The 14,615-nt window shown below is 40.3% G+C and overlaps 1 protein-coding gene across 8 annotated transcripts in view; it reads right to left on the reverse strand.

Annotated features, from left to right (window-relative positions):
- Window positions 1-1,921: 1,921 nt before the first annotated feature.
- Window positions 1,922-14,615, reverse strand: part of cblb (Cbl proto-oncogene B, E3 ubiquitin protein ligase) — a 175,568-nt gene continuing 162,874 nt past the window's right edge. For 5 of the 8 annotated variants that reach the window (XM_082549200.1, XM_082549197.1, XM_082549198.1 and 2 more), the window contains 4 exons: window positions 14,245-14,367; window positions 6,716-6,901; window positions 6,471-6,575; window positions 1,922-5,169 (listed from right to left, as the gene is read on the reverse strand). In XM_082549200.1, coding sequence (XP_082405326.1) covers window positions 4,916-5,169; window positions 6,471-6,575; window positions 6,716-6,901; window positions 14,245-14,367 — 668 coding nt within the window. In that variant the 3' untranslated portion in view covers window positions 1,922-4,915. Of the gene's footprint in view, window positions 5,170-6,470; window positions 6,576-6,715; window positions 6,902-14,244; window positions 14,368-14,393; window positions 14,498-14,615 lie in introns of those variants that run through there. The other 3 variants (XM_082549202.1, XM_082549201.1, XM_082549203.1) reach the window with 2 other exon arrangements.

Below are 14,615 nucleotides of genomic sequence, written 5' to 3' on the forward strand. Positions count from 1 at the left end.
TTATGCACTCCACACTGTATATAAATGCCACTTGTTTTGCACATATTCAACTCTGTATATTTTATATATATTTTTTTTATTATTATTATTATTATTATTATTATTTATTTATTTATTTATTTATTTTTTTACTATTTAATTTGTAAAAATGTGTATACACACACACACACACACACACACACGTAGGAAAATATTTAGTATACACATCCAGAAATGCATACACTATTATATATTGTACATATATTTATTAGTTTCAGGTTGGCCATTCTTGTATTTTGCTCGTTTGTGTTGTTGTGTTTGCACATCTCTGTTGCTTGTGGGGCTCGCACACAAGAATTTCACTCGCATGTGCTGTGCCAGTGTGCCTGCACATGTGATGTGACAATAAAAGTGATTTGATTTGATTTGATTTGATATCAGTATATCCATACATTTGCCCATAGTACATCTGTATATTTGCTCTCTACGTTTAATAATAATAATAATAATGGATTGGATTTATATAGCGCTTTTCAAGGCACCCAAAGCGCTTTACAATGCCACTATTCATTCACTCTCGCATTCACACACTGGTGGAGGCAAGCTACAATTATATACAGATACGTAACGTATCTGTATATAATTGCTCTTATTGCACTTACAATTTGCATCTAATCAGAAGTGCAAGAGTAGTATTTTGTTACCCTCTATGCGTAATGACAATAAAGTTGAATCCTAATCCTAATCCTTTTGCTGATTTTTACATTATTGACCGCTTGATCAGGTTGTTGTTGTATGTAGTGAGCTATCTGTATCACTGTTTGGAGACTATCTGTTTTGGTTGGTACTCACCTGTGATTCTTGGCTTCTTCCTTCAATGAAAGAATATGCACTGACCTTCTGAGACACATCTGTCCATCCTCCACTATCACCTGGGCCATCAACTCAGTTTTATCCAAATTTTATCCAAGAGGCCTACCCAGCAGCCACAACCGGTTAGGGGTTTTACAGGTCTTTGTTTTTATTTCCTGTAGTTTAAATAATTATTGTGTGTCATCTGACCTAACAGATAGACAAGACCGGGTATCATCTGCATCACAATGAAAATGTTTTGTATCCTTTCTAACGATGACACCTAAGCGAAGTAATGCCATCATGGCAAACCTGACAGTCATATTTCTGAGAGATGAACAATGACTGCAGTTTTTTTTTAGTTGAACAAGTCTCTAATGAGTCTCTAATGAAATCCAGTTGCATTATTCAAATGCTGTTTCCTATGCTAACCCTTGCTACAGGAAAACTGACTATGTGCACAAAAGAGTTAACATGGTCAATGCCACCAACGCGTTTCTGTCTGATTCCTGAATTAGTGCAAATTGTGAAACATTTATCCTTAATTTTACATGAAACAAGGTTATATTAAAAAGTAATTTTGATTTCTATAATGAACATGCAGTTTTTCTTCACTAAGACTTGAACTGGCAGATGTCAAGCAGTTTGCAGCTCCATACCGAGACAGTCTCCTCAATGGAGACCACAGATAATACACAAACACATCATTCAACTACAGAAAAGGAAGGAAAAAAACACAGTTTGATGCATAACTTTCAACATTCCTTTAAATTGTGTACCTCCAATCACTTTCAAACACTTTTCTCCTGATCTGACTTGAGTAGCTTGTGGTCAGAGGGAAGTTCTGTGTCATAATTACTGATGATATAGCTTTGTTGCTCTATAGTAGTTGGGAGAGCCTCCAGCCCCACGAGCCTGACTTGAATAAGCGCAAGAGGATGGATACCTTTGTTTTTACTGTTGCATGTTCACTAGAAGCCACTGGCTGAAAGAGTGTATTTTAAACACAAGCTGTCAGAAAAGGGCTGTGAAAGGGCATGCACACATCAGATTTAGGGTTAATAGCCTTGGCATACATGAACACAAACCATTTAATAGGTAACTGTGACTGTTTATTATTGATTTAAAAAAAATCAACCAATCAAGCATGAATAACATAAATATAAACATACACTGCACATTATGCATGACATATTATCAATACATTTCTTTCACTAGAGCACTTTCACTGAATTCATTGACATATTAATGATATGTCAATGAATTCAGAACATTAAAATTGCCCTTTGCAACCAAAGGTTATTTAAGCCCATCACAAGGGTGTCCAACAGAATGGACAATACTGAGCTTAGGAAAGATGGTTGCTATACAAAAGAACCACTGCAAAAGCAAACCATCGAGTTAAGGGGGAATGCCACTAAATGGCATATCAGAATGTGGAATATCAGTGTTGTGGTTCCAGATATGTGTAAACTCCCTGTCTCCATTAATACATGAACTAGGCTGGGGTAGAGCCACATTCACATTTTTGCATGTTAATCTGGTAGCTATGTGAGTCTCTTGAACTTTATCATGGAGAAGCCTGTTAAAAACCTTGGCTTGTTCCAAAATATGAACTAAATACTCAAGTAAAAAAATGCCTTCATGCTGGGGATCACACTCACACTATAAATACAACTGGACCATTTAAAGACTAACACACAAAGCCAGTGAGCTGTGTTAGTAGATTTGTGAATATAATTTTCTTGTATTTACGGTATAACAAAGTTTTGACTGAACCATTTTATTTCCATTTGAAAAGGGAGGAGCCTCAATCAGAGTGGGCTCTGTGAAAAATAAACAAACAATGAAACACTATCACTTATCAACTCTGATTATTTTGATAGTCTAACAGTGAATGACCATAAAATTGGAATGTGGAAGTGAAAACAGGAAAATAGGACCTAGTTTAATCTAGGCAGCATGCTGTCTGCGAATGCTATGCAAGCAAAGATTAAACGTATAAATACGACAGTATTTAATCTAAGGACAGTTCAACTTTTTGCCCTCGGTTGTTTGTTTTTGTACTAAGGAGTCTTGATTTACTGACTTAAAAACTCCGAACAAAGGATAAATTGTTCATATGATAAGACACGATGTCAACAAATCCGCAGGTTTGACAAATGCATGAAAGCAATTACAGAAAAATATCAAAATAGGTCTTAAAGAACAGAAATCACCTAGATAAACGATTTACAACGTGTCACATCACCTGAGAGCTTGTTTTCTTCAAAGAAATTGTTCAGGAAATCTCAAAAATTACTTTGGAAAGTAAAATTTTATCACAGTCTCAAATTATGAGGTGAAATTATCATGGAATTTCAGATATTTGACATATTAAAGACACAAATATTAACACCCAACTCCTACAGTGGATTCTGTGAATATGTGGAATTGTTAGGTTCAACTAGTCCCCCTGAAGGGAAAGGTCACTGCAGACCATACAATTTCGATTTTATGGTCTGCATACTCTGTATAAAAGCTGTCTTCAGCTGCTCCCTTATCACAAAGGGATCACCACGTTAGGAAGCACAAGATGTTTGATTTGAGTTTTACACCAGATATCTTTTAATATGCAACCCCATGTGTTTGGCTAAAATTGTAACTTTTGAAAAACAGAATGGGCAGCAGATCATCCAGTTTGGATTTAGGAGACAGGCACTGCACTTTCAAGATTAGGCTTTAAACTTTTCTTTGTGATAAAGAAACCCTGAAACACCGCTTAGTTAGCCTCAGGGCGCCGAGGGGCATCCCATGATAAGTTTCTTTATTATGACACTATTGTGTCTTTTCTTGGTTTAGGCTTTAACCTGTGGTTGTTTTGGTTGATTAACACTGAAGTTGTTGTAGCAGTTTGTGAAGCACCATGTGCTTCACAAACTGCTACAAGTTTTTATGCTTTTTTTCCTGTAGCAGATGCCATATTGTGAGGTAAGGGTTTTTAACATTACAATGACCGTGCATATAATTGGTCTTGCGTTTTGAAACCTGTGCAGTATTTTGTTCTTCTCCATTGTGTTCACGTGCAAGCTATCAAGTCACACTCTCTCAAAATCAGGCTGAGAGTGCTTCCTCCATCATGTGAACATTTTCAGTGTGAGCAGTGGGAGACAGGTGGCTGTGGATCGTCTCATCTCTTAAGATCTAACAGATATGTATGTTTTATGGAACTGCACCCATTCCTGTCATTTCTTTAAACTTGGTTTTAGACACAGACAAATCAAACATCCACAAACATTAAACACAGCATCACTTAAAGAAAAAAACTAGGCCTGAGGGAATGAAAAAAGGTAAAGGTCACTTATGGAGAACAAATACATTCCTAGGCTTGCTGCCCAAAAATGAAAAACATAATAATAAACATCCCCCGGTGTAGGAACAGAAGCGAGGAGCATAATTAGCTCCTCGCTAATTATGCGAGGAGCATAATTAGGAGCATAATTTGACAATTACTATGTCAAAATCTGGGCAAAAAATGGAGTATTCTGAAAAATACATACGGGAAGAGGAGGAGGAAGTAAAACAGAAGGCACTAAATAGAGGAGAGGGTGGAAAGCAGCTAGAGAAGAAACATCTTGGAGAAAGGCTCACCCCACTGGTTATGAAAACTGACCCTCTGACAACGTGCAGCTGAAACTGTTTTGCTATTATAAGAATCTTTCAGATCTGAGTAATGTGATACGACAGTAGCAGCAGTAGCATGATCTGGTCTACGCACCCAGACACACAGAAGAATTAAATCCAGAGGCCAGCACTGGCAAAGTTCACTGTAAACATAACAAGCCTCTTCTTTTTTCACAGGTTTAATCATTCACATCCATATCTTTCCCTTTTTTGATTCTCTGTGCTCTGCAGTGATTTGGTTTTAGCCACTTTGTTATGCGTGTCATCTCTGTTTGGCAACAAAAAACTAAGTCTCCCTTGAAATATTTCTGTTTCTTTCCCTCACTATTTTCCCCTAAATTTCTGAGAACAAAGAGAATAAAGAAGCCCTTTTTAGAGGCACGGCTTCATCGCTGTGCTCCACTTTCACACTCTGTTAGGACTAGAGGTTGAGTCTGGGGGCCACTAAGGCAAATTCTCGCAGGATGTTTCGGGCCACATCCACTTTGTACTGAGCAATCATCAGTGCTCGCTTCACATCGTCAAAAGCGAAACCCTCGCCCATCAGTTTAGCTATCTTTGCATCTTCACTCTCCAGCTCCAGGCTGTGTGGTTTTTCTGGTTGTATTTCTGGAGGAATCTTCCTCGGATATGGCTTGGGTGGCCTCGCTGGTGCCTGCAAACAGTCCAGTGATACTTGGAGGAAGAGGAGAGAAATGATGTCAGTGGAAAACTTGGGAAGGAGAAAACTAAACACTGCTTATCAGCGTACTGATCTTTTTCCTGCACCTTCAGATTTCAGACATTTTTCATGAAGTCATGAGATTCTAATCATGTAGAAATCGCCTAGATGTTCCACTGCCTTTCTACTTAGGGCTGCTCAATTAATCGAATTTTAATCTAAATTACGATCTGGGCTTTCAACGATCATTAAAAATTATTGAGCTGATTATTAGCACCTCCCTCGTGCTTTACTCTCGCATTGCTCCGTGTGGCAAATTGAGCGCACCTCTCTGCATTTCGAACACGCGTCACAACAAGTAAGAGGACCCGAGGGAAGCTCGGAAAGCTAAGCAGAAGTTATTTGGAGAGGAGAGTGACTGCCGTTGGTTGAAAAGAGAGGTAAAAAAAAAATCTTCAGTGGTGTGGAAACATTATGGGTTCGTGGAGTCAGACGTGGATCAAGTAGACATAGTGTGTAAACTTTGCTACGGTGTCGTAGCTGCACCACAGAGCAACACTGCAAAGTTCACTAAACATAGATGTTTACATTTTTCATTTCTTTTTTATATTGCAAACATTTGCACTGTTATCAGTATTTGCACACTATTTTATATTATTTTTTGACAATCTTTTAAGCCATTATTCAATACATTGTTATTGTTAAATAAATATTGTCAAATAATCGAGATCTAAATTTCAGTGAAAATAATCGTGATTATCATTTTTGCCATAATCGAGCAGCCCTATTTCTACTCCTCTGACTGAAAGGAATCAAGCCTATTTGTACAAAAGCCGTCTTGCTGTCTTCATTGAAAAGTTGCTAGGGACATAAAGAAGAATCCATGTTGATGAGATTTCTCGAGTCAACACATGAAAAACACCTTTTCTTCTTTGAACCTTTTAACCAAAAATTTCTCCTTTGGTTAACCAAAGGAGAAATTTTTGGTTCTGCACAATTTCAAAGGCATCTAGATCTAAAAAAAATGATCTTCCACTCCCAACATGAAAAGTTTGAAACCTATAAAACATGCAGTCATTTATACACTGACCGAGCACTATATTAAGATCCCCTGTTGCTTAGTCATGGAGTTTACCATCAACTGCACGAATCCACGGATCCAGCTTGCCCAGCACAGGGTTCTGCCTCTGTGACTTTATCTACAATTTAACAACTTTAATACTACTTACATATGTTTTCAGTATTACTAATTGCCCATGAGCTCAGTGAACACTCACTAAAGAGACAGGATGGTCTCTTTAGTGAGAGGTTGTACCTGGATGGTTGTACTCCAGGATGCCTCTGGAGCTTTTCACATTGTCCGTTTGCCTTTTGGCTGGATGCGAGGGAGCAGCACTGTTCACCATTCCAAAAACTGAGTCTGGACAACAGAGAAAGTCAGGCACACAAGCCAACACGAGCAAAGCAATGTTGTAAATAATAAGTTTAACACTTATTACACTGAGAAATATAATGCCCTAAAACGATTTATTTAGCTTGTTTTTAAAAGAAAAACTTTACCTGGAGTTAACAGGACATGCTCGTGTCCAGAGGGGGGCATGTGTAGTTGAGTGATAACAGAGTTGGATGACATGGAAGAGTTACAGGATGAGGGTGATGAGGGCGGCTCAGTAAAGCTGTGTCTCACAGGTGGAGGAGGAGGAGGAGGCTGGGATGGAGGGCAGCTGTTTAAGGTGTCTTCAAATACTGTAAGGGAACACAAGCCAGATGCTAGAGTTCTGTTTTGGGGTTTTTTGCTTGGTCCTGATTGACAGTATCTACTTATTCTATGAGGAGGTAGCTGACTAAGAATTCTAAACTATGTGCAGTCCTACGGATTACATACTAAAGGCATGCTTGGAGGACTGGGAAAGAAAGTACAAAAAGGCTGAAATCGGCATGAATGTGTGACTCTTCTACACCCTGAGGTGGTGCTAAGACATCAAATATACAAAAATGATTATAATCAGTCAGATATATCTGAGTATTCAAATGAGGACCATATGTTGGAGTTCTGGAATGACATCATCACAGTTAAAGTAAAATGCCTGAACATGAAATTCCAGAGTTTATTACAGAGAAATGGCTCTTTCCAAAATAAAAGCTATACTATACGCTTCTTCTGGGCTATATTCTCAGCAGCATATTAAACATATCAGGTAATAAACTCTCTTTTCCAAAGATGAGTGATTTCTCCATCAGATAGATTAATTTTTTTATTACTTTGTTGTTTCAGCAACATTACATTTAAAAACTGTACTTTTGAGTTAAAATATATATTTATAATTTTAATAAATGACAAATTAAAAAAGCATGAACGCCTGTGGAGACGGCTTATGGTTGAGAAATGAACATTCAATGCACGGGCGACAGATCTGGTTGACATTCCTGCTGTCAGCATGCCAATTGCACGCTCCCTCATTGCTTGTGGCATCTGTGGCATTTTGCTGTGAGACAAAACTGCACATTCCAGGGTGGCCTTTTGTTGTGGGCAGTCTGAGGTACACCTGTGCACTACTCATGATGTCAGATCAGCATCCTGATGTGGCACACCTGTGAGGTGGGATGGATTATCTCAATATAGCAGATGTGCCCACTACCACACATTTGGACTGATTTGTGACCACTGTTTGGGAGGGATGGTTATATTGTGTATCTGGAATGAATTTTAGGTCTCTACGTCCATCCCATGGGGAATGGGAGCAGTAACAAAGGTGTTGCGTTTATATTTTTGTTGAGTGTATATATATATATAGATAGATAGATAGATAGATAGATAGATAGATAGATAGATAGATAGATAGATAGATAGATAGATAGATAGATAGATAGATAGATAGATAGATAGATAGATAGATAGATAGATAGATAGATGGATGGATATAGATATAGATATATATACATGTATGTATAACAGCAGGGTGCAAGATACTAGCAGCCAAGGCATACATGGAACGGCATAACCAGGTGACCAGCATAGTGTACAAGAACATCTGTGCTGAGTATAACCTGGACGTCCCAAGGTCAAAATGGAAGAGGCCCCCAAGGGCGAAGAATGTCCGAGCTAAGATCCTGTGGGACTTCCAAATACAGACAGACAAAATGGTGGTGGCTAACCAACCGGACATAGTGGTGGTAAACAGAAGAAGACGGCCATAGTGATCGATGTAGCGGTCCCGAATGACAGCAACATCAGGAAGAAGGAACACAAGAAGCTTGAGAAATACCAAGGGCTCTGAGAAGAGCTCGGGAAGATGTGGAGGGTGAAGGTGACGGTGGTCCCAGTGGTAATCGGAGCACTAGGTGCAGTGACTCCCAAGCTAGGCGAGTGGCTCCAGCAGATCCCGGGAACATACATAACATTGGAGATCTCTGTCCAGAAGAGCGCAGTCCTAGGAGCAGCTTAGATACTGCGCAGGACCCTCAAGCTTCCAGGCCTCTGGTAGAGGACCTGATCTTGAAGGACAGCTCACCCGCAGGGGCGAGTGGAAATATACAGTGGGGCAAAAAAGTATTTAGTCAGCCACCGATTGTGCAAGTTCCCCCACCTAAAATGATGACAGAGGTCAGTAATTTGCACCAGAGGTACACTTCAACTGTGAGAGACAGAATGTGAAAAAAAAAATCCATGAATCCACATGGTAGGATTTGTAAAGAATTTATTCGTAAATCAGGGTGGAAAATAAGTATTTGGTCAATAACAAAAATACAACTCAATACTTTGTAACATAACCTTTGTTGGCAATAACAGAGGTCAAACGTTTACTATAGGTCTTTACCAGGTTTGCACACACAGTAGCTGGTATTTTGGCCCATTCCTCCATGCAGATCTTCTCGAGAGCAGTGATGTTTTGGGGCTGTCGCCGAGCAACACGGACTTTCAACTCCCGCCACAGATTTTCTATGGGGTTGAGGTCTGGAGACTGGCTAGGCCACTCCAGGACTTTCAAATGCTTCTTACGGAGCCACTCCTTTGTTGCCCAGGCGGTGTGTTTTGGATCATTGTCATGTTGGAAGACCCAGCCTCGTTTCATCTTCAAAGTTCTCACTGATGGAAGGAGGTTTTGGCTCAAAATCTCACGATACATGGCCCCATTCATTCTGTCCTTAACACGGATCAGTCGTCCTGTCCCCTTGGCAGAAAAACAGCCCCATAGCATGATGTTTCCACCCCCATGCTTCACAGTAGGTATGTTGTTCTTGGGATGCAACTCAGTATTCTTCTTCCTCCAAACACGACGAGTTGAGTTTATACCAAAAAGTTCTACTTTGGTTTCATCTGACCACATGACATTCACCCAATCCTCTGCTGTATCATCCATGTGCTCTCTGGCAAACTTCAGACGGGCCTGGACATGCACTGGCTTCAGCAGCGGAACACGTCTGGCACTGCGGGATTTGATTCCCTGCCGTTGTAGTGTGTTACTGATGGTGACCTTTGTTACTTTGGTCCCAGCTCTCTGCAGGTCATTCACCAGGTCCCCCCGTGTGGTTCTGAGATCTTTGCTCACCATTCTCATGATCATTTTGACCCCACGGGATGAGATCTTGCGTGGAGCCCCAGATCGAGGGAGATTATCAGTGGTCTTGTATGTCTTCCATTTTCTGATGATTGCTCCCACAGTTGATTTTTTCACACCAAGCTGCTTGCCTATTGTAGATTCACTCTTCCCAGTCTGGTGCAGGTCTACAATACTTTTCCTGGTGTCCTTCAAAAGCTCTTTGGTCTTGGCCATGGCGGAGTTTGGAGTCTGACTGTTTGAGGCTGTGGACAGGTGTCTTTTATACAGATGATGAGTTCAAACAGGTGCCATTCATACAGGTAACGAGTGGGGGACAGAAAAGCTTCTTACAGAAGACGTTACAGGTCTGTGAGAGCCAGAGATTTTCCTTGTTTGAGGTGACCAAATACTTATTTTCCACCCTAATTTACGAATAAATTCTTTACAAATCCTACCATGTGAATTCATGGATTTTTTTTTCACATTCTGTCTCTCACAGTTGAAGTGTACCTCTGGTGCAAATTACTGACCTCTGTCATCATTTTAGGTGGGGGAACTTGCACAATCGGTGGCTGACTAAATACTTTTTTGCCCCACTGTATTTTTTTTATAGATATTGTGCGTGTGTGTTCGTTTCAGTGTATGTGTCTTTGTCACTTGAGAAGTCAAAATACGCCAGCTCCACCAGAGGCTGGTCACTACACCCCCAGGGCCCCAGGCTCCGGAGAACCACCCCCACGCCAAAGAAGCTACCCCCAATGAAGCAGATCAACAACCACGCCCGAACATCCAGCCACACGCCCTGGAACCAAAGGCAGGGCCACATCCTGGGGAACTGCAGCAATGTCCCAAAGGGACAGCGAGCTTCAAACACTGGGCTGTGCCCAGCCGTGCCCACACACACACACCCAGGCCATTCACTCACTCACACATACCCATCCATTCATGACACAAAGACATACACATGCTTCCTGCTCATAATCAGATCATACCATAGCAGGGAGCTTATTAAATTGGCTCCAATAATTAGGGTACCACACTTAACTTCACAGAATAAAATTGTGTAATTAAATATCGTGTTTGTGGGTTTTTCCCATATTACTAACATGCCAATTTGTTTGTTGTGATTTATTATCAGCCAGACTCATATTTGCTTTAAATGACAAATTTATTTAAGACGGAGTGATTTATCTAAGTCTGGGATGGTACGTGTTAACGGCCGCTCATAGATCCTACCTGCCGGATCTTCTTTTCATTGATATCGCTGTTATGACTGATGAAGCCGAGCTGGTGAGTTTCTTTGTTAACCAAGTAACGTGTTAAAGCTATAAATATGACTATTACTAAACTGTACTGTCATTAATAGTGTTGCTTTGTTAATGTTGTATGGTTGTTTTATTTTGTGTCTTTCAGTTGATTACCTGGCTTCTGTAAAGGCACGGTTACTGTACTGGTGTTAGTTTATGGTTGTGGAATAAACTTATAAAAGGCAGCAATCAGATGTCCGAGCCTGAGTACGACACAGTTTCATCAGTTAAAACACACCCTTACGGTGGGAGTTTACTAAATTAAAGGTAGTTAGCTTAGTAAAAACCGTAAAGTAATCAACACTTAGCCACCCCCCGCGACGGAGAAGTGCAGGAGGGTCTGTGTCGACTACGGAGAATCCAGCAATTAGACGGAGCCCGGCCGATCGTCACGGCCGATCGATGTGACTTCGTTCTCAAAACACCGTCAAGCCCTCTGTGGAGCAGGGAAATTATTTTACTGCTATTGTTAAATAATCATCATTATTACCATTGCATTAATAATATAATCTGCAGTATGATCATTGCTTTAACAATGTAACAGATAGCTTTAAGATGGCCTTAAGATGTTTATGATGATGTTAATTTTGTATTTCAGATGCAGTTATAACTATTGTGTACACAATGCATATCTGTGCTTATTTGAGTTGATGTTCAGGTTCTTTAAAGGTCTTAAGCTTCACTGACGTGACTGTTCAGGTGATACATGCTGAGGGAAAACTAGAACATAGAAGGAATTGCAATACATGCTTACAAAACACTTATATATCAGGTCATTTCATATTAAGGTTTTAGTAGAGGTTCTTGGTTAAAACATTTATTTAGTAGAAGACATACACATAGTCTCAGTGAGCCTCTGGTCTAGTGAAAGGTCAGAAGTGCAACAGGTGAAGAGGTGACACAAAGAGCATGTGAGGTCAACACACACACACATGAGTTAGATTTATTTAGAGGAGAGATTAGTCATGTCTCGGTAAAAGAGGAACCGTCCTCGTTGTCTCGGCAAGAAAGAGGAACAATTCACTTTAAGACAAGAACGGAAAGTACCAGCCATGAAAATAGAAGATGATCTTCTGGGTTAAAAGTCATTGTGGTGTTGATCTGATCTATGTATAAAATTTATCTGTGACGCATGAAGGGGCGTCAGTAAATCAAACCCTGATGCTATAAAATATCTGTTCATGCTTTGATTAAGTTGAAGACTACTTGCTGTCTGCGTACAGAGTGTCTTCCCACACGTGTGTAGTCATTAAAATCATTGTTTGACCAAGAGCTTCTGGACCATGGGTGGTTTGTACTCTCCTTCCTCAATTTTGAACCTTAACATTTGGGGGCTTCGTCCGGTGGTTGAGGAGGGAGAATTGGAGGTGTAGATGGAGAAATTTGGTCTTAGGTGGTCTGACGGGCAGACATGAATTCCAGTGGTCGAAGTGAGTGGGCATAAGCCGGCTTATCCAAAGGTAAGGCACTACCTGTTGAATTATTTCCAAAGTGTGCCAAATTGGATATGATAAAATTTAAGTCTACTCACTGAAGTTACTGGTGGATGTCTGTTTTGATTTTGATGAAAAATCTCATGAGTTGAAGCAGTTAGAGTTCTGCTAAGAAGAAAGAAGAAATGAAAGCAGTTAAAGTCTGCTAAAGCAGTTAGAGTCTGCCAGGAAAAGTTTAAATACTGGGTTGAAGTCCCAAAGAAATTGAGTTAGAGTCTCAAGTAGTTTGGTAGGGAATTTGGTCATTTTGTGGGTTAAAGTCCCGGTTGGTCATTAGGTCAGACCTTTGTTGGTCAATTTGTGGGTTAGAGTCCCCATTGTCCATCAAGGTCGATCTGCCTCAGTCATACACTTTGTTGGGTGTTTTACTGTTGTTTCAAAGTATTATAAATTACTCAAGAACGCCAGTTGGACTGGTAGGAAGCGCAGTTCTCGGAGGTAATGCTCCCTCCCGGCCAAGGACGCTTGGCCCTGACCTATCGGCGAATAGGGTTAGTACGGTTGGCAACCGGGGAGAACTTGGGAACCTCCAAAATAGCTAGGAGTTAGAGTCTCCTTACCGTTTGGAACGGTAGTCTGCGCTTTTTTGGTCAGAAGAAGTTGGACTTCGGGCGTGTAACTTTAACTTAAAACTTCGGGGAAAGCCTTGGCTGGGAAATGCCAAAAAATAGAGCTCCAGGCAAAGTTTGGGTTGGTTGACGCTTTTAAATTGAGTTAGGGATTTTAGAGATGAGGCCAGAAACAGTTAAAGTCTGATACTGGTTAATTGGTCGCAAAAAACTCAGGGAGTTTATCCGCTGGGCGGTTATTTTAAATTTGTCTAAATTGTGTAGGCGCTAAAGCTGACAGATCTGACAGTGGTTGTAAATATAAGATGTCTTTGTAATATAAAATAAGAGATCTCTGTGTGAAAGGAGTCTGAGGCAATGCTGGAGCTATTTTTAGACGGTGTGTGTGTGAGTGAAAATGCAAATGAGTAAGCAGTGAACTGTTTAAACCACAGTTGGTTTTACAAATACTGCTGCAAACATTGTTGAGTGTGTGTTTCAAATGCCATTTATGTTCATTAGAGGGTTATAAATAAAGTTTTGAGTTGCCGTAGTGGATGTATAGTAATTGACTGAGTTTGAATGTAGATAGATAAATATAGAGTGCACTGTGTATATTTAAGATTAACATGTTACTTTCAGTACCTTCTCTCAAGCAATAGTTGCTGGTGTGTTTTATTTTTTCAATTTCTTGTGTGTGCTGTGAGAATTAATAGGGGTTTCAATTGTTTTTTGTTTTTGACTTGCTCTTTTTGATTATGACAAGCATGTCTAAAATACTTTTAGGAAAGCATATTTTGAGTGATTCTAAGTGTGTGAATGCTGTGAGTAGTAGGCTTTGAGGGATTGGGTGTGAGGTGTACAAAATACTAAATAATAATAACACTATGAAAGTTGATAGTAGAGTGAGTGCAAGGCGGTGTGTGAACAGAGGAAGTCTGAGAGAGAAGTGTGTGCGTAGGCAAAATGCAGAGTGTGTGCGTGAAATAAGGGAGTATTGTTTTTACATCAAGGTTTAGTAGAACTAAAGTAGAACGTCACAAACAAACAAAAGAAGGTAAAATGAAGAGAGAAAATAACTGACAATTACATTAATGAATAGAAAACACACATACACAAAGTGCCATATGTGAAATTATTCTAGGAAGGAATCAGAAGTGAGATAGTTTAATATAAGATGCAATGAAGGAAGCAGCTTACACTCCTTTAATTTCCAGAGCCAGTGTGTTCCCTCCCCTGCCCACTTGGGCCCCGTATCAGGCGAGTATGGAAGGCTGGATAGCCCATGACGGGTAAGATCCCACCTCGAAACCCTGGGACAACCTAAGGCAGGCACAGTCACGATTACTCGGCCTCAGTAAGAAGACGGGACCTCACGGGTAAAGCCGCTGGGCTGAGGCAGAGGGGGAGAGTGGCGAGTGGAGCCCTGACTTCTGGCTGAGGAGCAGGAATGCTGTTAATAAGGTGGGAACTTAAAATTTGGGTTAGCAAATTTGGGAAAGACAACTGACGGCTTAAGTGGAGAATTATGAAGGAGTCTGACACACTGCAAAAGCAACATACACAAACAG

The sequence above is a fragment of the Aulonocara stuartgranti genome (assembly GCF_965226115.1).
Source record: "Aulonocara stuartgranti genome assembly, chromosome: 10".
In the NCBI taxonomy this organism is placed as follows: Eukaryota; Metazoa; Chordata; class Actinopteri; order Cichliformes; family Cichlidae; genus Aulonocara; species Aulonocara stuartgranti.